Raw genomic sequence first — 24,037 nt, 5'->3', positions numbered from 1 at the left:
CAGACAAGGCTCCCCATCTCTGGAAATATTTCCCTCCTGCTGCGATGGCCTTCAATGTAGGGGACAATGCAGCTCTGTGCTCATCCTAGTGACTTCTGTCCACATTCTGGAATTTCTCTTACCATTGGTCTCTTTGTTCTCTGATCCTCTTTCCAAAGACATATTTCTCTAGAGAGTGTGTCTCAAATGCTATATGTCTACGAAGCTCTTTACAAACATTGATAGACAAATGGATAGTTTATATAAAGCACTCATGTATTACTCTGACGTAAGCAGTGAGGAGCCCATGGTTTACATTTTTTTTCATCTTTCTTTTAAGATGAATGAGAAATTATACTCCAGATGATCCAAGCTTTCAAACCAGGGAAGGAAGGGGTGAAGAAGGAACCAAGATTTTAAAAAAGATTTAAATTTGGACCCTGGGTAAGGTCAGTGCAAATCGGCATAGGGGATCATGTTCATCTTTAAAAGGGAAAGCAGGTCTTGAGTTTACTTTCTACGTTCAGATTCATGCTTCTCTGCTCTGAGCAGACCCCAAAATACTGAACTTCTATATGAGCTCCTAATTTAAAAAAATATACTTCTAGTGTCACTAATAACAATGATAATGGAAGTAAGGCGGGGTTTGTACAAAAGACCCAAGAAGACAGGCCATATCTGAGTTGTCAATGGCCGTGTGTTCAGAATTCTTTATAAATACAGTCATGTAGAATCCAAACTCGTAGTCCTCATATATATGTCAATATTTTATACAATCAAGTATCTTGACAGTATCAGCTATTAAATTATTAAATCACTTGACATTTCGTGTACTCTTTTTGGTGGAGTAATAATGGTGTTTGAATATGAGTTCTAACACAGTGTATGGTGTAGACTCTAACTACGTTGTGATTGGAGTTGAAAGTAAGTGAAGGGAGCATAGGTACCAGCTGGCCACGAATTCCTCTTCTGCCTTATACACTGTGTGCCCTGGAGGGAGTGACACGACCCCCTGGACATCAGTTTCCTCACCTTTAGATAGAACAAATAATAATAGTACCTTCATAGGATTGGTGTGAGGATTCAGTTAGATAATGTAGGTAAAGCCTAGTGTTTAGTACATATTAAGTAGTGAATCAAAGCCAACTTTAACACACACACATATGTGCTTCATACAGCTGGAAGGAAATCTATATGTGTATGCATATATCATATGTGTGTGTGTTGTATATGTGTAAACAGTGGTTATTTAGGGGGTGTACATATGTGTACGTGTGTGTACATATGTATCATATGTGTACTTATGTATCGTGTGTGTTGTATATGTGTAAACAGTGGTTATTTGGGGGTGTGAGATTATAGGACATTTTAATTTTCTTTGATATTCTCTATTTTCCAAGTTTCCTAGGAGTTTGTAATATATTTATAATGTCATCAAAACTTTTAAAAGATGTAATGCAGGACAAGTGACTTATTAGGACAGTTATGGCAAGAGCAAAATGACACGTAAGCTTCCACGCCTTAGAAAAGGACAAAGAAAAGTGAAAAGGTAAATCTTACAACATGGCTCCTACTGAAGAGCAGAGATCTCAAGGGAACAAAAGCTGGAAATGAGTTGAATAAGCCAAAAGTAAAAGAAGGGGCAGGGCAGCCAAAGACAATGGGGTAAAGCCCAGAGACCTTCAGTTTAATAAGCACTTCCAGCAGATCTTCTACAAGGCACTGGTCTTTTAAGATTGTAGCAGAATGAGCTTTTCTTGGAAAGTGTACCTCAAAAGATTTAGAAAATGAAGAACCACAGCCGTTCAAGCGCCAAGGAAAAGCAGGGAATCAATAACCAATTAAAGTTCCATTTTTTTTCTGAGAGTGAAGCGGCATCAAAAAGCTCAAAACAAATAGAAACTTCCCAGACTTGGGGCGCCTGGGTGGCTCAGTTGGTTAAGCGACTGCCTTCAGCTCAGGTCATGATCTCAGGGTCCTGGGATCGAGCCCTACATGGGGCTCCCTGCTCCGCGGGAAGCCTGCTTCTCCCTCTGACCCTCCCCCTGCTTGTGTTCCCTCTCTCACTGTCTCTCTCTCTCTGTGTCAATTAAATAAATAAATAAAATCTTTAAAAAAAAAAAAAAAAAAGAAAGAAACTTCCCAGACTTAAGGAGTCACCCAGCCTGCAGACAAAGGTGGGAGCCTCATTTCCAGCAGGTTCTGTTATATTTGGGCACCAGGTCTGTGAATTTTTGCTGAAAAATCCATTTATGTCTGGCTTTCTGTCTTGTTGCATTCCCACGTCTCTGCCCGGCAGCCTTCGGCATGGGAAGCCCAGCCTCTCTTGCTTCACGTTCAGGCATCTTCTGGATTCTTCCTCAGATTCTGCCCCTGCAGTGAACACATTCTGAGAACTCTAACTTTTGGTTAAAGTGATTCTTATGACGCAGGCAAAAGAGAGCCAGAAGGGTTTGCTGTTCTGCCTGTGCCCCTCTCTGGGGTATTTACACCATTTGCTGGTCTTACCAAAAATAGAAGTTGCTGCGCCATTTACTGGAAGGGTATCACTCCTTCCCTTCCCTCCCCACCGCTCCACTCCAGCGCCCCACCCCTCCCTTTCCTCTCTTGTCTTCCTCCCTCCCTGCCTCCTTTCCTTTCTTTCCTTCCTACATTCCTTCATCCTTTCCCTCCCTCTGTCACTGTCAGTCACTTCCTTTCCCCTAGGCATGTACTCCTTTAGTAACTTTATCAACTACCTATTATGTGCCATCCAATGCATTATGCACTGTGAGTATAAAGGTACCCAAGGCATGACCCGTGCTGATACTACATTTTCATTGTCTTTGTCTTAGCTCCCAATTACACTCTAGTATCCATGCAGTCACTCCTGTTTATTAAGCGTCTGTTGCGTGTCTGGAATTTTCACGGAACTTATTGTACTTAATTCCATCATCTACCCAGAAGTAGGTATTATTACCACCCTTATAAAACAGATGATTGAGTTTAGGCTCAGAGGGTTTAAATATCTAACCCAGGGTCACTCATTTCCTATGAGGAAGCGTCAGAAATGTATTCTGATTTTGTTTTGCCGAAAATTCCGTGCTTTTTCTGCTGGACCTACGTATTGACTGTGAAGGACCACGTCCAGACTCTTATGGTTTTATCTTCTTCATAGGGCACTGGACATGTAGTGTAGACAATAAATACTTGTATGGAGTTAGGTCCCAATTGTATTAAAATGGTCTGCCCGATTTATTCGTTCATGTGCCTGTCTTTGGCAGCATTGTTCAGAATTTTCACATGGACATGCATTGTTCAACTGGTCAACGTTTTACTGCTTATGCACAGAAAGCAAGGGTCATGGCCAGGAGTCGACCCTGAGCTGAGACAAACGAAGGATACTGCAATGGAAGTGCTCACACAATTCTAGGCCTCATACATGTGCGCAAGTTCTTGTAAGGTGCTTCCCTGGAATTAGAATGGCTGAGAGGTATACTAGGGGCATGCTGGATTTTATCACATGTTGACAAAGTGCCTGCTTCTCCACACCCTTTTCAACACTGGATAGTGGCAGACTGCGAACTCAGCAAGGGCATCTTCTTATTTCAGTTTGCGTTTTCTTGATTTATTAGTATAATCTAGGGGCTCTTCATGTTTATCGGCCCTTTGGGTTTCTTCCTTTGTGAAGTGCCCAGTCATGTGCTTTGCCAACTCCTATTGGGTGATTTGGGGAGTTTTTTTCTTATTAATGTATAAGAGAAATTCATTCTGGATATGAATCATTTAGCTGTTATTTGACCGTTGCAATATCTTTTTCTTTAACCATTGTCAAGTTCATCATCACATTTCTTTTTTCCTTTAGGAAGGGCATACAAGGTCAGTTCCAAATGGGGAAGGGTTTTTTTTTTTCCTTAATCCAATGCAAGATAACATACATAATCTCTGCTATTAGGTGAACAGCTTTTGCAGATTTGAGCAAAAACTTCCCTACAAAGGCCTTCAAGGTTCTTCCCCAAATCTGAAGAGTAACCCCCTCTTAGCATTTTGGGAGTTAGATGGAGACAAACACACGCTACAGATAGGTGAGCAAAACAAGAGAAATAGATTCTCCTTTAATAAAACAGTAGTTGAGCAGGATCTACACTTCTCAAAACAGCCTCAAAGTAATTTGCAAGTAGTTTCTGTAAGTGACATTTATCACTTAGTGATCACTAAGTTTAGGCATCCCAGATTTAAAATTTTAACTTTGACTCCATGGAGTCCTTCTACTTCTTCCCCCTCTTACTAAGAGCAGGTTTCAATTATGTAATTATGGTTAAAGAGGCCTGAAGAGTTTTTACTCTTACGCCTTCACCCTGATTGGATAATGGTTTGCAATGACTGGTTGAGAGCTGTGGAAACACAAATATGAGGCCAAAAGCTTGGATATCTATATAAATATTTACAAATATGCTCGACTATAAACTCTGTGAGGTGAGGGCCCATGTTTACCATACTCATGATGGTTATAGCCTCAGCGTTCAGCTCAGTTGCTAATCCTAGTTAGTGGGCATGTGCTGAACATTCCCAGTTCACAACTATTTGTTGAATCCTAAGTCTGTCTTAGGCACTTTGTATTCTATGAGCTTGGTGTAATCTGAGTGACCACTATAGGCAAAGTCCCCACCATCAGGAAGCCTCCATTGTAGTGGCAGGGAGAGTGAGTGAAACTAAAGAGACAGGACTCAATGAAATGGGACAGAGTTGTGGAGTGGTGGGGTGGGGGCGGGAGTGTTTCTACTGTAGAGACTGTGGTCTGAGAAGCCTCCCAAGGAGGGGTCATAGTGCTATCAACAACATTTCCTAGACAGATGATAGAAACAGTCACAGAGATAGATTGAGATATATCAAACTACAGTCTCAGGGTTCCAAGACAGTTACTTCCAATTCAGAAGGTAAGCTCTGTCAATGTGTTTTTATTTGGGGCCGTTTATATGAGTTTTGAAAGGGAAAAAAAAAAAGGTGACCAAAACATTGATTTTAAATCAGAAGGAGTTAGTGCATTTGTAAAACATGTTCCTTTCTCTTGGGGGGCATAGTTGACCCCCAGAGACAAAACTGGCTTCTACAGAGAGGTGGTGGGCTTTGGCTGGACTGTGTACTTCTGACCACCCCTCATGTCCTACAGCCCACTCCACCGGCTTCAACCTTTAAGCCCTACTGAATGTTCACCTTCTGCAAGCAACGACAAACTACCTGGGACGATTTAACAAAAAAATATTGGAAACGAAATTTAAAGCGGAGCACCCAGTTTACGGGTAGAAACTGCAGATTGCACAAACAACGCATTCCGGCGATGAAGATTCTCTAGCTATTCATTTAATGCAGACTTCCTCCTTGTTTCATTTATTTTGAAAAATTTATTTCAAGTTCTTAAGAATATCTACTAGGTGTTCAGTGTTTCTTGCTGCCTCCCCACAATGACTGCCTGGAGAAAAAAAATCATGCTATTCTGGGGTTTTGTTTTGTTTTCTTAGCCAAATGCTTAAATCAGGACGTTTCCTAAAGACCTTTTGTTGGGTTTCATTGTTTTGTTTATTTTGCTTTAGTGAGTACAGGCACCTTCAAGTTTCCTTCCACCCCCCCCCCCACAAGTCATCATCTGACCTGGCTGGTGGAGCCGGTCTGCAGACCTTGCAGCCGGGTTGATTTTTGCACGGGCTATAACTTCGACACACAGAATTTACGGCTTCTTTGAGGAACCAATTTTCGAGCTAAGAGAACAAATGAAAGTGTTCGCTCATCTTTCGAAAAATATTTATGCGCTTAGTATGTTCGCCACTATCCATTGGGTTCTCGGTAATAAATACAGAATGTGACGCCGGCTTTTCACGAACGGGGGGGTTTTTGTCTTCTATTGCTGGGAAGTTACTTCCTCGCCTGACGTTTTATTTTCCTGATTTATTCATCTTGAACATGCTACGGAAAGCCTCTTCTCTCATAGCTATTGTTCTCTCCCGTTTAAAGATGGCTTAGAAATGGAAACCTGGACTTCTGAGGGTCCTTTTAGGTTTATTCGCCGCCGCTCCGTTACTCCCTTCCGTACACTCTCGGCCGAGGCCGTCAGCATCTGAGCTGAAAGAAACGGCGGCGGGCGAGGAGAGGAGGGTGTCATGTTGGAGACAGGCTCCTGCTGGCGGCCGGCGAGCCCGCCGGGGTTAACGGGGGCGCGGGGGTCAGCGCCCTCGAAGTTGGGGGCCTCTGGCCGAGCCGCGCCGGAGCCGCGGCGACCGCTCAACGAGAGCATCCTGCCGTCCCGCTCCCGCCACGGGGCAAGAATCGCCTCGTCTGTCGAGATCCCACGGAGATCTTGCTCTTTCCAGGGCAGCCTCTGCGACCGAGCGCGTTGCGGGGCCAACGCAGGCGAAGCGGGGCTGGTGAGAGGAAAAGCCCAGGCCTGGGGCGGAGGAGGAATGAGGGGCCGGGAGCCGGGGGGATTTCCTCCCGCGCTTCCCCCTCCAACGGGAGCGGAAAATGTGATTTGCTGTGCATTCCAGGCGCGGTTCCCTGGGGTGACCTCTCCTAGCCGGCCTGGGCGGGGGGAGCAGACAAAGAGGCGAGGCAGGCGGAGAGGGGGACCCCGCGGGAGGCAGGAGGGGTGCGGGGGGCGGGGGCAGTACCGGGAAAGGGGGCGGATAGCGGGTCCGGCGGCGGCGGCGGCGGCGCCTGGCCAATCGAGAGGCGCGGCCCCGGGCGTCCGGCTCGGCTGCCGGCATTTAAACGGGAGACGGCGCGATGCCCCGCACTCGGTGCGCCCTCCGCGGACCGGGCGACCCAGTGTGCAGCGAGAGCCGTGCTCTCTGTCCGGCTGACCCCGCGCCAAGCCGGGGCGGCTCGGGCCGCGGTCGCACACCGCGCCCCGTGTCGAGAGCGCAAGCCCCGAAGACCCGCCGCACTGACAGGTGAGTGCAGAGGCTCCCGTCAGAGTGAGAGAATGAGAAAGAGAGAGAGCGCGCGCGCAGGGGTTCCCCTGCAAAAAACTCCCGCGTCCCGCTCGGTGTAGACACGCGGTAGCCCTCCAGGCGCGCAGATCGAGGCCCCGGTTCCCTAGGGTGAATTATGCCGAAAAATCCAGGGTCCTTCCCACAAGGTCTTGGCTGCCGTAACCTCACCTTGCGCGGTCCTCCGGGAAGGCCTGGGAAGGAGGATGTCAAGAGCGAGAGCTACTGCCCCGCATCCCATTTCCATCTCTGGGAGGCCAGCTAACGCGCTCCTGGTGCGTGTGCCAGCCGCGCCGGCAACTCAGAGGCGCGGAGTCCTGGTGGGCGCGTCGCGGGAGCGGTGGGGAGCAGCCGGGACCTGCGGCTCCACCCCGGACCCCCCGGCAAGCCGCACTGAGAGGGTGCCACGTGTCTGAAGCGGGGCGCTTGGGCTCGGGACGTCTGGGGGCTCCCGTCGGAGTCCCAAGAGTGATCCTGCGGTGGGCTGCAGTGTCCGGAGAATGAGTCGTGGGTCCACTGGCTCGCCCTCAAGGTGAGATGGAGACTCGGGCTTCCCCGCGGAGTTCGGCCGCGGTGGAAACCCGAGCGTCGGGTAACGGGTCAGCTGAAGGGCTGTGCGCGGTCGGGGCCTCAGGGTCCAGCGAGCCCGCAGAGCTCACACCACAAACACCGCACACATCCACCGGCTGGCTGCGCACGCGTGGGCGCTCGGTGCAGTCTTCTAGACTTCTCCCCGCCCCACGCGCGCCTCGGCTGAAGCGCCGACGGCCAGGGGCCAGGCAGCGCCAAGCCTCCGGGTCCCGTTTCCCCGGTACTCGTTAATTTGTGTCCTAGAGGCCCCCGCCCCCCTCGCTGAGTGTCGCTAGCGACGAACAACGCGGGACTGGCGGCTCAGACGCCCCGGTCGTCCCCCGTTCTCTCTCTCCGTCTCGCTGAGGCCCGGGGTCGGAGGGGCTATCACCTTGCCGGCCAGAGCGATAAGAACGGACGCGCCACTGCTCTGGCTTGGCATTGCCTTCGGATCCCAGCTCCGCCTTGGGGGGAGCCCCAGCCGGGTGTTTCCCCGCGGGGGGCTCTGGAGACAGTCCCCGGGCGAGGTGGGGGCAGACAGGCGGTGACCGGGCCTCTGCCGTGAAGCCCTTCCCGCGCTCCCGGAGATGGCCCGAATGGGTCTCCGGGTTGAATCCGGCTGCCGCCTTCTCCTCCTCTGTCGACTTAGAATCGCAGCACTTTTACATAGAAATAAAGCCTCGACGTTAGGGGTTAAAATCTCTCCTTAAATGATACAAGGGCAGAGAGCCGACCACTGGTAGGTGATTGGATCTCCCGCTGGAAAAAGCAGATCCGAGCGGTGTGCGCGTCTGTTTATGTTCCCCCTTCGAGATGGTGCCAGGACACGAGTTGATTAAAACAATCTATTGTGTTAAGTGGGTCACGGGGATTTAAGCTGTCCCAGGGACCCCAGAGTGGTGGTTTCCTTTTGGCTGTACACACAACTTAAATAAATAGCAGAGAAGAGGTTAAAATAACCCCGATTCCAGGGTGAGGAGTCTTCTTTCACCCCAGGGCTTTTCAGCCCCGACCCCTTCCTTTCTTTTCTTTACTTTTCTCTTTTCTTTTCCTTTCCTTTCCTTTCTTTCTTTCTCTTTCTTTCTTTCTTTCTTCTTCCTTTCTTTCTTCTTTTTTTTTGGAAGCGGGGCCTAGGGGCCTTGAAGAGATGGGCATTTCAAAGCAACAAGGGAAAGATCTTAAACTACAGTCTCATCTCCCTGGCCCATGCAAGTCTACAACAGTAGGTGATTTGATTGCTATCACTGGATAAATTGCACTCCCAAGTTGTAGTATTAACTAATCGAACAGTTCTTTAGAACCACAGTTGCTCTCTGTGTGTGTGTTTAATGCTTAGGTCATTGTAGGAATTAAAGTCTTTTGTAAACTTCGTAATTTTACAGGTTTCCTAGTTTCTTAAAAGTCCATTTTGAGTGAAACGTTTTGGGAACCCACGATCTATAGGAAATCCTAGTTGGCTGACACAGTCTTTATGTGAATGATTAGACAGAGAAGAGTAGAAACCTACTGTGTCCTCACATCTTTGAATCAGACCTGCCTGCCTTGTCTTCTAAACTGAAGCCCTCGGTCTTAATGTTTAAGTATCACAAGTGAAATAAGGCCAAGAAATTTTATGCCACAGACCCCTTTCCAAAGAAATGCTTGTCAACAGCGAAGCTGTGGAGCATGTCCTAGAAGAGAGAGTTAAGGACTGGTGGGAAAACCTAACCCTTTTATGTAAAGAAAAGTAGGGGGTGGGTGTTGGGGAGGTAACTGTAGCATCCAACTGAAAGGCACAGATCAGGCAAGTGTTACCAGCCCATGACTTACATCTGCAAGGAATTTACTTTAGTTTTAACATATGCTCTTAGAAATGCAAAGTACAACAGTAATTCCTGGGACAAGAGAAGTTTTTTTTTTCACATGTGAACATCAAGATACAAACTAGATAATTATTTGTCTTACAATATTCTTCAAACTGTATTGCATTAGAAACAAGTCCACGCATCCCTTGTTAAGTACTGTGCCCGGTGTCCATAGAAGAGTGGTTAAAGACACGTTTGGGGGCTAGGTAGAATGGGTCTCCAACCCTGACTCTCCAACTGAAGAGCTGTTTGACCTTGGGCAGATTCCTAACTTTTCTGACTCTGGATTGCCTGATTGATAAAAGGAAGACAATATTATCTACCTCATGTTCTATCGTGAAAAAGAAATGATAAAATATGGTCTGATTTATGCACAATGCCGTGCATGCTAAGGGTTCAAAAATATAGATAACTCTTATTATTGGTGGTGGTATTGGAAGAGGCAGTAACATTATACAGCACCAGATATATTACAAGGTGGTTCTGAAATTAAATCCCAAATTCAGACTAGCACACATCTTGCATCACAATATAGAACCTATAGATTGACTCTCAATAGCGCTGCTCAGTGAATATTTATGACTTTCTAACTTGTTTCCTGTTGACCTCAAAAATTGTATACAATCATTCACTTCAGCAAAAAATCTTCCAGTGAGCATAGAGCTCCTGAGATACTTCACTACCTGGTGGTTTCCTTTCTGTACTGTGCGATGTGGGAGGCCAGCCAGATTTAGCTTGAATGGTCTTCTGAATAAGGTGGCTGTAGTTAGGGTCTTGGAACTCATACAGGTTGAGACTTTATCCTCTACTACTTTGCAAGCAAGTAATTCTTATCTTCTTGGTTCAACTTGTCTGGAAAAAAAAAAATCGACCCCGTATATTCTTATGAAATTATCTACTTAACTTCTAAAAGTTATCTTTTTGGTGGCTCAGTCATTAAGCATCTGCCTTTGGCTCAGGTCATGATCCCGGAGTCCTGGGATTGAGCCCCCGCATTGGGCTCCTTGCTCAGCGGGAAGCCTGCTTCTCCCTCTCCCACTCCCCCTGCTTGTGTTCCTGCTCTCACTGTGTCTCTCTCTCTGTCAAATAAATAAAATCTTTTAAAAAAAAAATAAAAGCTATCTTTTTAAAAATTCAAGATCAAGATAAAAATAACCTTTCTCTTCTCAAAGATTTAGTTCTGAGGAAAAGGAAGAAATTATTCTAAAATCTGGCCTGCATTTAGAGCATTTGCTGTCACTTTAATTATTTTCTTCTACTGGGAGAATAATTTGATGTCATGCCTGTTGAACGTCTTTCTAAAACTTAATTCATCAGGAGGAGTCGATCAGATGTTCAGGCATAGACATCTGGCTTGCTGACCATTGTCAATTCACTGTAATTCCCACTCAGCACTCCATTTAACTGATTATAAGCAGGTTGGTTAGCTAAAATGAGAAATACAGCAAGAAGAGTGCCAAAAGGAGCTGACCTAAACTTGCCCAAAGACGTTGAGAATATTGGATACTGGTCACACAGAGCATTTTTATTTCTGATTCCCTAGAGTTAGATGATTGTGTTCGTAGAGCCTTGTGAAGATTGGAATAAATCACCATGACCTACACAGGACAGAGGTGTGGGATAAGCCACATCTCTTGATCACTATGGGAAACCAGCAGGTAGAGGAAAGCATCAGGTAGAAAAGAACTGCTTTGAGAGTATCTATGTGCTCTGGGACAAGTGGATTGGAGGGGAGGACAGTAGTGAAGGGAGAACAGGTGGGGTGGGTGGGTCTTGCTGATGGAGAGCAGTTGCAGAGGAAGCTCACCACGAAAATATCACATTACTTGGAGAAGCAGAAATGCATTAAGGAGACATTGAGGCAAATTTTGAAAAGAAGAATGTTGTCTGCAATGAGTGTAAAGGGAGGTCTTTTTGGGTGTCCTGATGCGCTCTGGTCCCACAAAATGCAGCTCATCCTCAATGATGTGAGTGGGTCATTTCATGAATGCAAATTACCAAAAATGTTTGCAGCTCATGGTTGGGCATGAGGGATAATTTATAGGAACCTGAGGTTTGATTAAGATTTGGATTGATTTTTGACAATGGGGCATTCTGTGAGGTGCTGATATGGAAAAGAATTGTCTCAAGAAATTTACATCTTCATGATTTCCTGCACGTTTGTGATATTTACAAAGTGCAGATTATTTGGTGGCAATACAATTGGGATTTCAAGAACAAAACAGTCCCTTTTTCTTCACTGAGTAATCATGACCAGTCTGTGGTGTGTGTGTTTGTGGGGGGAGGTTGGGTGATTGACCACAATGACTTGACAGAGCCCTGGTTCTAGAACTATTAGGGTTCTTAACCTTCTAACTCTTACTCATGTGGAATATGCAGAGTCCTTCAGAGTACCACTGTTCTTTAAGCTGAGGTCTGTGTTGATTGAGATTCCTTAAGTTGGTTTTTACTTTTCTCCAAATAACTAGTTACAAGTTTTAAAGAGTCAAAAGCCTCACAATAAGCACTAAAGATCTTAAAAAGTAGGCTTTTCTAAAAAATGAAAAACCATTTTATAACATTTTCCACACCTAATAAACCTTATTTTGAGAAAAATGTACTTTTCTTAAAAAACAAAAAAATAAGAAAACAGCCTGTCATTCCAGACCCCTTGGGCTTACAGGGTTCACACGCTCCCATAGGAACAGGAAGTCTGTCCAAATTAAAACTGAAAACCACAGTTGACTAATTTTGAATTTACTGCTTGCTTTATTGTTGGTTTCTGCCATAGTGAATACAGTGGCTTCAATTAGAAAATGAAACCCACAGCATTGTGCATGGGACCAGGTAAAAAATAGTGGCTATCTGAAGTTTCCCTAGAAAAAGAAAGACAAATATTAAGGTACTTCTAGGCTAAGAGTTTGCTATACTGTAAGTCAGAAATTAAGAGGATTGTGTTAGGGGGCGCCTGGGTGGCTCCATCAGCTAAGCGTCTGCCTTCTGCTCAGGTCATGATCCCAGGGTCCTAGGATGGAGCCTCGCATCGGGCTCCCTGCTCAGTGGGGAGCCTGCTTCTCCCCCTTCTTGTGCTCCCTCTCTGACATAAATAAATAAAATCTTAAAAAAAAAAAAGATTGTCAGGCTCGGCTGCTCATTGGCACATGTGAAGGCATTTTAAAAATGAAAACGGAGACTCTGTAAATCAGTGTGGTCCATAACAAGCATTTATTTAACAGAAGAGCACCTATTCTGCGCCAGGCACTGAGGATAAGGTGATGAATAAGTCCTCTTGACTCTCAGACTAGGTATTTATTTAATGACAGATGTGAAGATGCCAGGAAGGAAAAGGTGAGCATAAAAAGAATCCCATGTTGGTCTGGAGAAAGGAAATTGCCATTTTTTGGACAGATGTTTGTGGGAGGGGATGGCTTTATGACGTGAACTGTCCTATGCACACAACGTACATTCCCAGTCAGTTTCAGACTGGCCTCTGTGATGTTGGACTCAGAGGGTCTTGCTCTGGGAGGGCTGAATTGTCCTTGGTGCCATTTTCAGTAGGGAGGAGGGAAGACTGTTGGGTGTAGGCCTACGGCTGTCTCATGTTCCTCTTTGAAATGGGCAGAGACTGAATTTTAGTTTAGATCCTGGCCCCCAATGGAATAAATAGCAGAAATTTGTAAAAGCGTCTCAAATTCACAATATATTTGCCTAGGAGACTGAACTGTCATGGCTCAAGTTATCCTGGTCTCTGGAGAAAATCAGCACTGTTTTATAACTGGACTTTTCTCATGAGTGATTTTTCTAAAGACAAAACAAGGAAATTAATTTTTTTGTTGTTGAGGCAAAAAAGGCTCTGTTTAAAGAACAGGGATGTTGTAACATAAACTGACAAAAGCCAGGGAGTCTACAGTCCAAAGGACAGGAGCTAAATGTCACATTATCAGTTCCAAACTTGAACTTGCCCCAAAGTATTAGGTTAATGTTGGAAAAATGGTGCCATTTAAGGATATTTTAAATTTAATATTTAATTATCTTAATTTGACATTATCCTTAGGGTTGCATAGTCTTTACTTACAGGGACTGTTGCTTAGAGAATGTAGATTCCACAGGGCCTTTGTCTTTGAAAGGTAATTGCTTTAGCTGATCATGCCAACTTGTAAAGTTCCTTGGGGGGACGTGATAAGGTTACTATTAAATTGTACATTATTATATGTAATGCTGGCGTACAAAAGAGAGGAGGGAAATGGGTACTTCCCAGCGGTGCCCTTAGGTTCAGAACCATGGTGGGCATGGGGGCTGGGGGATAGGGGAAGCCTCAAGATTCAGGTCAGATTTGGTAAGATGGCCTGAGAGGGAGGCTGTGAATTTGCAATTGCACTCTTTGAAAAGAAAATCCTTCCACATTTTAATAACTCTTTTCTGTGCCTCAGGGTTGCAAGTGCTACAGGCCTTGCTACTCAAAGCTTGTTAGGAAGGCAGACCTACTGAATTAGAATGTGCAATTTAACAATACCCCCAGGCGATCATCTGCTCATTGAGGTTTGAGAGGCACTGTGTCAGGAGAATCTCAATAGCGTGATGCTTGCACTCTTCAAAAATATGCTCAGGCTTCTCCTTTTCCTCCTCTGTCCTACCTTCCCTTAACACTCTGCCTCTAGATGAGCCCTCCTTTCTCTGATTTACATTCTTCTCTCTCTCCATCTTTGCTTTCCTCTTTGTTTGTTTTGTTAGTTTTCCCTCTGCTTCCCCACTTATCTAATTTTTTTTGCCATTGTTTGTTGCCCTTCCGACCCATGTCTAACTCCAGGCCTATCCACAGTAATTCACTATCACTGATTTATTCTACATGTCCATGGCATTTATTAGTGTAAATATTTGCACATGCCTGTTTTCCTGTGCCATTTTCTACCTCCTAGATGTTACATACACAGATACACACACACACACACAGGTGAATGACCTATTTCACCATTTAAAAGTAGAAAAATGTATATCATGGTATCATGAATGATACAAAAAATAGCTATGCCCATTTAGAAATGAGAACAGGTGAGAGGTCCAGGAGTCTTAGGAGTTAATGTGATCTTTCTGGAAAGGTAATTCATTCTGTCTGCAATCCTGCCATAGATTTGGTTAGTTCTAAAATTGCTTTCCTTTGTACCTCAAATTTGATCTGAACAGCCTATCTGGGGAGATGAGGTCTTTGTACCCGTGCTTACATGAAGTCATTTCTTGAGAAACAAAGTGATTTTCTCAAGGTCAGATAGCAAGTTGTTGCCCCAAGACTTGGACTGGAAACTCAGTCTTGATTTTGCACCCAGTGCTGCTCCTGCTAAGTGCTCTCCCTCCCTCGGCTGCTTGCCTGTCTCCTCCAGAGGTTTCCGTGCAATGCACGCTATCAGCAAACATCTCCTAAGCATCCAACCAACCGAACAAGGCACAACTCAGGAAGGGCTCAGGCCAGTTGGGGAGAAAAAGAGACTGGGAGCCTTTCCTGGCAGATGAAGCCTGGACAGTGAGGCAGATTTGTCTTGCTGTAAAACTAAATAGAAAACTGGGTTTCCCCAGAGAGGTGCAAAGGTAATTTGGCCTAATACAAGAACGAATACAATTAAGTGACCATGAGACAACTTCAGATGTGATTGGTGTCAGCAGCCAGGAAGGAATTCCGGTGGGAGGACATGCCGTGAAGAGATAGGGCCTGGCTGAGTTGAGACCTTGGCTTATTCGCAGGTGACCCTGGGCAAGGCACTTCGTGGCTTGACGGGGGGGGGGGGGGGGGGGGGGTATGAGAATAATAACACCTGATTCATAGAGATATTGTGAGAAGAAAATGAAATATCTCACATAGTGTTTAACAAGTGCCTGATAAAATGTTAGCCGCTATTAATTTTCGAATTGACCTGTCCGTCTTCTGTGTCTCCCCTCTCTGTGCTTCCCTCCGATAGCATGAGCCGCACCGCCTACACTGTGGGAGCCCTGCTTCTCCTCTTGGGGACCCTGCTGCCCACCGCCGAAGGGAAAAAGAAGGGGTCCCAAGGTGCCATCCCCCCACCAGACAAGGCCCAGCACAATGACTCGGAGCAGACTCAGTCTCCGCAGCAGCCGGGCTCCAGGAACCGGGGGCGTGGCCAAGGGCGTGGCACGGCCGTGCCCGGGGAGGAGGTGCTGGAGTCCAGCCAGGAGGCCCTGCATGTGACCGAGCGCAAATACCTGAAGCGAGACTGGTGCAAAACCCAGCCGCTGAAGCAGACCATCCACGAGGAGGGCTGCAACAGCCGCACCATCATCAACCGCTTCTGCTACGGCCAGTGCAACTCCTTCTACATCCCCAGGCACATCCGGAAGGAGGAAGGCTCCTTTCAGTCCTGCTCCTTCTGCAAGCCCAAGAAGTTCACCACCATGATGGTCACACTCAACTGCCCCGAACTGCAGCCGCCCACCAAGAAGAAGAGGGTCACGCGAGTCAAGCAGTGTCGATGCATATCCATCGATTTGGATTAAGCTGGGCACACCCAGCCTGTCCTAGGGATGCAGCCCCGGGCGGGCCCAGAGCCAGACCTAAAACGACCTGATTCTTACTTGGCTTCAACCTACAGGCAAGAAGAACCGCCAGCTGCCTTCTGACAGGAGCCTGCTAGTGCGTAGTTTGTGTGCATGAGTGTGCATGGGTGTCTGGGGGGTTGCAGACGCCAGAGGAGGGCACTTCCTATTATGCAAACGTATCCGCTTCCATGGGGCTGGCACAGAAAGCCTACACTGGGGAGGTGGGGGGAGGCACATGAAAAGGGGCAGGGCTGCAGTCAGGTTCTGCCGGTGTATTCCATGTGCCCTTCCAGGGACCAGAATCTCCCTTCTGAATGAATGTTAACGCAAGAGGCTACTCTGAGGGCAAGAGACCTGTTTTAGTGCTGCATTCTACTTGGAAAGGGTATTTCCACCTGTGATTGCTTCTTCCCCTCCTCCTCCTCTCTTCCACAACCCATCCCTTCTTAGAATCTCAGTGACTATTTCGGTCTAATTCCCCCTCTGCCAGGGACTCGAAATTAGCTCACTTGACCATAGATGTGACTGTTTTTTATTTTGGGAAGGGTCTCCCGACTCCGGGAGCCTGGTGGGCGCGCAAAGGGCAAGAAGGACACAGGAGGGGGTGGACCAGCTGGGCACAGCACAAGTTCTGTAGGGAGACCTGCAGAGTTGTGAAAGGCCAACCCCAAAACACAGGGCGACCCATGCTTCAGCGAGTTTTTCCCTGGTATTAACCAAAACCAAGTGAACAGAGGAGAAATGAAATTGCCAAAAAATCACTAACTTTGGCTGTCACTGTGATCTGCTGAAATTGGCTGTAACCCAACACCAAACTTAAAACATAAACATCGACCACTCCTATTTTCAGAACCCCGTGAGTGAGCAAAACCAAGGCGACCCCCACCCCCCGCTTCGCCCCTCAGACAGAAAATAGATGTAGTTCAGAGCACTCTATGCAGGGATAGGAAGAAAACAAACACCTCATAAGCAGAAGGTCCTCATACCTTTCCTTTTGCTTGGTTGTAATCACCTCTTTCCCAGTTCATTATTTCTGTGTAATGCTTCTGAGAGCCACAACCCTTATTATAAAGATTCTGCCCCTGCTAAGTGTCCCTGGCAGTGAAGAACCAGGCTAAGATGGGGGAGATGAGGGACTGCTTTAGTTGAGCTAGAAGTATATTGGGGGTCCTTTTGTTTTAGCTGTTGGTAGGAGATTGAGCTGGGGAGTAGAGGAGAAGAAAGAAAGAAAGGTGATTGCCTCTGGCTAAGGAGTAGTTTAATGCCTGGGAGGAGGTATAAAGGATGTGTCCTCCCCTTCTTCCTTTGCCTTCTCAGGGTCTAATGAGAAATCCCAGTTAAGAAATCAGAGCATTTGGGGAAAAAAAAAAATCCAGGCATTTGGGTGCATTAGCTGTCTCTCTACTGGTGGTGGGATTCGGGTAACATTGTAATTGTTCAGAACCTACTGGTAGACCCCTCCTCTGATTAAACTCAGGCTCCTCCCCATCCCTGCTTAGGATTTATCTAACGGTCAAAGTGCAGGGCAGGTGGACCTTACTGCATTTTGGATTTGGCTCACCTGTTCTCTTCAAGCCTGAGGTTTTCTATGTAAACCCATCCCCACGCCCCAAACACTTTTTTTTTTTTTGCCTTGTACCTTCTCATCCTCGATAGCCAAGTCACGTGTGATATGGGAAACAAGCACCATCGACTAGCATTTTAGTTGCCCATCCAAGCGCCAGCATTGCACTAAAGAAGCTGCTTTTATTGTTTTGTTTTTGTTTTTGTTTTTGTTTTTGGTGCAGCGCTCTCTCATCTAACAGCTAAGCCAGAACCATGCTTTGAGGCAGAAGTTATCTTGAACACCCAAAATATTGGGCCGAGTTTTGAAACTTTTGAACTCACTACTGATGATTCCACACGAGACAAATTTGTCCGAACACACAGTCCGTGTATTTCGTGTACACTGTATGCCCCTGCCCTAAATCTTTCTATCATCCACATCCTCCAACAATAAAGCACAGAATGGATTTAATTAAGCACACAAATACTAAGCCAGAATTTTGAGGGTGGGGGAGAGGAAAAGAAAGGGGAAGGAGCTGAACATGTGAAACCACACTAGAAGAGGAAAAATGACATTTAGAACCAGCAGACACTGTATTTCTCTTGTTGTTTTAACTCTGCCACAAGCATGCAGTTTTGTTAAAAAGAGATGACTTAAGTTGGCAGCAGTAATCTTCTTTTAGTAGCTTGTACCACAGTCTTGCATGTAAGTCAGATTTGGCTTAAGTAAAGAGAATTTCCTCAAAATTAACTTCACTGGGATAATCAACAGCCTAACTACCCTGAAAAAAAAAAAAACAAAAACAAAAAACCAGCGCTAACCAAAGAGGGAAATGTCTGCTTTTCTTACTGTGCCTAAATTAAGACTAGCAAAGTATGGTGTGTCTTCCAACATTTATTGAAAGTGCCATATCTATTACATGTTGTATTGGAGTCACTGATGAAGAAGTATGTTTTTTTCATTACTATAGTAGAATTTTTTTATGGCAAGATATTTGTGATCTCAATTTTTCCTGTTAAAATAATGCCAAACACCAAATATGAATTTTATGATGTACACTTTGTGCTTGGCATTAAAAGAGAAAAACACACATCCTGCAAGTCTGTAAGTTGTTTTTTTGTTATTGTAGTTCTTCAAAGTTAAAAATGTAAGTGAAAAATCTGGAGGAAACAATAATTTCCACTGTGTGGAATGTGAATAGTTAAACAAAAAGTTATGGTTATTTAATGTAATTATTAATTCAAATCCTTTGGTCACTGTGATTTTGAGCATTTGTTTTTTCTCCTTTATCTGACTTCCTCTGAGTTGAGCAAAGAAGAAAGTGGCACATTGTATGTTGTTGGAGGCTTTTATCAGGTCAGAGGGAAATAATAAAATCTCGACACATCTGAACATGTGTTACAAGAGTCAGGATCTGAGCTTTTGCTTTTTTTTAATCGAATGTTCCTTAAAGGTTAACATTTCTGAAGCAATATGAAGAGATATTTTAAATGTTATTTTGGAAGACTTATGACGTGTGTATACAAATAGCAGATAATAATGAATAGTTCACAAGTCCTTTTAAGGAGAAAATCTAAAATGAAAAGTGTATGTACAGAACATGTCTAAATGACCAGTTAATGCTTAAGAGTGGAAGGAGTTCTATTGATTTGTCATTCTCAAGATATTTAATATCAACTGCATTATGTATTATGTGTGCTTTAATCATTGAAAACCAACAGAGGATTATATAGACTATGATTGAGTTACTTTGTTATGTATGAGGATGAGAGGCGATTTAATAGTCTCATAAAAGTTAATTTGGTTTAAAGCAAAGTTTCATGAATTTGTAACTAGAATTTGATTTTAATCCCAGTTATGTTCTATATCATCTTCCCCAAAGAGCAACCAATAAATTGCAACTTTTCTCTCTCTCTGTGTGTGTGTATGCATGTGTGTGTTTAACTGGTTGTGTTCACAGAACAGGGATTCACTTGTCATGGGAAGGGAGGTAGAAAAGAGATAAATAGATCTCTTGTATATCACAGGGAACTTATTTCTTCCAACTAGGCCCAGGCAGTGGCAGCTAGAGGTGGGGGGAAAGTTGGTGTGCGATGGAAAGTACCAGCCTCTTCCCCAGAGCTAGAAAGAAGAGCTGGAAAGGGTTTTGCAAACCCTTCAGTAATGGAAGAGTTGTCATGCAAAAATGATAATAGCTCAATTTTGAAGTGTTCAAGGGAAAAATGGAAGAAAGACTTGGGGCTCCCTAGAAGGAAGAAAACAATGAGGGTGATTCATCAGCACAATGAGCTGCCTTTGAGATGGTGAACTCCCTGTGCTTAGAAGTATGAAAACACATGCTGGACCTCATTTAATAGGGATGTGAGGTAAAGCCAGTTACTGTCCTGGATTTGCAATTGAATTGGCAGATTTCTGAGGTCCCTTCTTACTTGGACATAAGATACGGGATTTCTACTAGGCATTGGTGCTCTGACCATGGTGATGAAAATCCTAGCAACTATGTATGGAGTGCTTAGGCCAGACTGTGCTGAAGATTTTATTTGAATTGTTACGCACAATCTTCATGGATTGTATATATGCCATTATTATCACTGCTAGGAGGTAGTGAACTTATATAGTTTCACTGCAACACCCGTACCCTTAAGCACTAGGCAAAATTGTGATATTCTCAACTTTATCAGTTATTCTTTTAAGGACAGAACACAGCAGTTTAAAAATACATCCAACTCTTGATTATTCACATGTAATGACTACAATCACCCTGAGGTTGTAGTTGACATCATCAGGAGCCCTAGCTGTAAAGCATTTAAAGCCTCTTTGCTACCTCTCTTTTTGTTACGGCCTCCTTGGACTTAGAGGGGAAAGATGGCAGCAAGTAGCAAGGAGACAGTGTCCTCAGAAAAGCCACACCCACATCTAGGAGGCAACATCTGAACAGGGTAGTGGGACTGGATATAGAAAAGCATTTTAGATTAAAAAAACAAAGAGTACATGGTAGAATATCAGCAAAAATGTTGGAGTGAGGAGCTCTGAAAATTGTCCATAAAATCAATGAGAAATTGGCAAAAATAACCAGAACCAACATTTTAGAACTTTGAAAATTAACTAAGGGCTTGCCCCACTCTGGGGAGCGTTTATTCTAGAAAAAGGCTGAATCTCTGTAAGAACAACAAACACTGTGATATTGTAACTTGCCCTGTTCTCATCCTCCCTCTTCAGTTCTATAGAAGACTTAAAAACCAACAGCCTGCAACTACAGTGAAAACCAGCCACCTAGCAGTCCCTGGAGGGGGGTAGAAGGGGATTGGAGTTCTTTCACAGCCAAATACCCAGAGAAATGTCATTATTTGACTTGTCTGTCAGACCCTGGAGACCCCCACTTGCAAGGCTATCTTTATTTGACCTGATTGGAAGCTGCCCAGAGTGAAGGGCCTTGTTGAAAACAGTTAGAGGCAATTGATTATTTTTGTGGCTGCGTGAAGTAGAGGATAGCAGTTGGGGCAAGCAAAATGTTGAACACAGGGGAATGAGATTTTCTTTGGGCTTTGAAAAGCTCCAACATAGTACAGGGAATCTAGAAGGCCAAAAGCATGCATAGGGCTGTGTACATGCCCAGGGCTTTCTACCTGCCCAGGAAGAATCTGAGAAGACTGTACGCTCTTACCTCAGGCTGATCATCAGCCTCTGCATAAGCAGGAAGGGAAGGCTAAGGCCCAGTTGTCAACTGCTTGAGTATTGAAGGTGTGCTCCAAGATTTATAGAGAACCCCTTGGCAAAGACTGATAGACTTATTGGTTCCAAGTGTTTAAGGAAATCACTGTTCAGCTATTAGCTGACCACTAAACTAACCAAGCAGGGATTTCAGTGGCAACACACAAAAAATACAGACTTTATTGAATTAGTTCATAAAAGTTACTGTTAAACAAAGAAACAACAAACACCAACAACAATGAATCCTGGGGAGTGGGAGAGAGTCTGATTTCAAGAGTTACTACATTCTATTACTTACAATCACTTACATTTTCAGATGATATGATCGTGTACATAGAAATCCTAAGGAATCCACAAAAGAAATAATAGAGCTATCTTAGTCCATTCAGGCTATTATAACAAAAATACCATAGACAGGTAGTTTATGGAAGACAACAACAACAACAATTATTCCTCACAGTTTGGAGACTGGAAGTCTGAGATCAGGTTGCCAGCATGGTCAGGTGAAGGCATGCTTCTGGGTCCCAGATTTCTTGTTGTATCCTTACCTGGTAAAAGGGGCTAGAGATCTCTCTGGAGGCTCTTTTGTAAGGCACTGATGCCATTCATGAGGGTTCCACCCTCATGACTTAAGGACATCCCAAAGATTCCCACCTCTAAATATCATCACCTTGGGGGTTAGGATTTCAACATGAATTTTGGGGTGGATGCAACAATTCAGACCATAGCAAGAGCTTGGTAAATGAGTATATCAAGATTGCAGGACACAAGATCAATATACAAAAATTAATTGTATTCTATACACTAGCAAAGAGCAAGTCTGAAAATGAAATTAGGAAAATAATTCCTTTGCTATAGCATCAAAAATAGGAATAAATATAGGAATAAATATAACAAAGGAAGTGCAAGACTTGTATATGGGAAACTATAAGAGGGGTGCCTGGGTGGCTCAGTTGGTTAAGCGACTGCCTTCGGCTCAGGTCACGATCCTGGAGTCCCAGGATCGAGTCCTGCATCGGGCTCCCTGCTCAGCAGGGAGTCTGCTTCTCCCTCTGACCCTCCCCCCTCTCATGTGCTCTCTCTCTCTCTCATTCTGTTTCTCAAATAAATAAATAAAATCTTTTAAAAAAAGAAACTATAAGACATTGTTTAAAGCAATGAAAAAAACCCAAAACAAATGGAAAGACATTCCATGTCCATGGATTAGAATTCTATTGCAGATTCAATGGAATCCCTATCAAAATCCCAACTGGCTTCTTTACCGAAATGGACAAAATCTAATCCTAAAATTTATATGAAAATGCAAGGGACCCAAAATAGCCAAAACCATCTTGAAAAAGAAGACGGAGTTGAAGCACTGACACCTCCTGATTTCAAAACTTACAGCAAAGAATTGTTGTAAGGCAGATACCCTTATAACTACCATTAGGTTAAGAAATGTATTTTTCCCCCAGCTTTTCCAGAAGTTTTCCTAAGCCCCACCTCAATCTTAACCCTTTCCCATACCACAATTATCACACTCTCAAATTTTATAGTAATTTCTTCTTTGCCTATCTTGATAGTTTCATCACCAAAGTGTGCATCTCTAACTCTCTATGGTTGTCAACAGCTTAAGTGGGAAAAGATAAAGCCTTGAAGTAAGGCAGCTCTAGCCCTCCTCCTATGAACTTGATGGTGATTACCAAGTAGAGGATTACTGGTGTCCATTTCCTCCTATTGCACCAAGAAATTCAGGTTTTAAAATCACTGTTTCAAGGTATTTTATTTTATTTTATTTTATTTTATTTTATTTTATTTTATTTGACAGAGAGACATAGCAAGAGAGGGAACACAAGCAGGGGGAGTGGGGGAGGGAGAAGCAGGCTTCCTGCCGAGCAGGGAGCCCGATGAGGGGCTCGATCCCAGGACCCTGGGATCATGACCTGAGCCGAAGGCAGAAACTTAATGACTGAGCCACCCAGGAGCCCCTATTTCAAGGTATTTTAGATAATTATCCTTACTGCCACTGTTCCCCATTATCATAAAAACAAAGACTTCGATACTGATGCTCACAGAACAATTCTACTGTCTCTTATGTTTATGGCTGAAACTACTTTCTCTATCCTGTGTATTTATCATTAAACAATGTAGCAAGAGTCCATTAGAAATGGGCTTCCTGGCCTTCCAGACATTCCATTCCACCAGTGCCAATACTGACACTTTGAATGAAGAAGCTTATTATTATACCATAATGACAGCAGAGGTTATATTTGGGATGGGCTTTTAAGTAGATATGTATTGTTTTTTTACTTCTTGCATTTTCTTATCCTTAAAACTTTTATTTTTGGTGGGGAGGGGGCCCCTGGGTGGCTCATTTGGTTAAGTGTCTGCCTTGGGCTCAGGTCATGATTCCGGGGTCCTGGGATCGAGTCCCACATCGGGCTCCCTGCTGCTAGGGGAGCCTGCTTCTCCTCCCTCTGGTCCTCCATCCCCGCTTCTGTGCTCTCTTGCTCTCGTTCTGCTTTCTCTCTCCAATAAATAAATAAAATCTTTAAAAAAAGTTTTAATTTTTTGGATCTGCCCTTCCCTCATTCCTTGTGGTGTCACTGAGGCTTCTTACCACTGTGTGTTTTATTCCTATCCCCTCTGTAGGCATAGGGGTGACATTTGACCATATTAGAAAATCAGAATACTCATTCCACTTGACCACCATGGTTGGTTTTAAAAACAAGCTTGAAACCCAAACTGAGTCCATAAGAATCTTCCTTCAGATTTGAATATGGAGGCTGGGAGAAACAAGATTTTTTCCCTCCTCTAGTATCTTAAGCCTGTAGACCAAAATCTGTTGATAGTCATCTTTTCCAGGTATATGGATGAAGCTGTCTGAAGAACAAAGCCTCTACACACAGAAAAGCAGAGCC

The 24,037-nt window shown here is 44.5% G+C and overlaps 1 protein-coding gene across 2 annotated transcripts; it reads left to right on the top strand.

Annotated features, from left to right (window-relative positions):
• Positions 1–6,603: 6,603 nt before the first annotated feature.
• On the top strand, positions 6,604–19,332 carry GREM1 (gremlin 1, DAN family BMP antagonist). Of its 2 annotated transcripts, none has more exons than XM_025883544.2 (2): positions 6,604–6,902; positions 15,283–19,332. In XM_025883544.2, exons 1-2 carry the CDS (start codon positions 6,736–6,738, stop codon positions 15,836–15,838), a joined length of 723 nt encoding a protein of 240 aa, XP_025739329.2. In that variant the 5' UTR covers positions 6,604–6,735; the 3' UTR covers positions 15,839–19,332. The 2 variants fall into 2 exon arrangements, with proteins under 2 accessions (XP_025739329.2, XP_073732858.1); XM_073876757.1 differs by lacking the exon at positions 6,604–6,902 and adding an exon at positions 7,332–7,473.
• Positions 19,333–24,037: the final 4,705 nt, after the last annotated feature.

This window comes from Callorhinus ursinus, unplaced genomic scaffold (genome assembly GCF_003265705.2).
Source record: "Callorhinus ursinus isolate GAN/ISIS: 27379988/994484 unplaced genomic scaffold, GSC_fseal_2.0 scaffold25, whole genome shotgun sequence".
In the NCBI taxonomy this organism is placed as follows: Eukaryota; Metazoa; Chordata; class Mammalia; order Carnivora; family Otariidae; genus Callorhinus; species Callorhinus ursinus.
The sequence above is the reverse complement of the archived record's forward strand: the minus strand, read 5'-3'. Positions and strand labels throughout refer to the sequence as shown.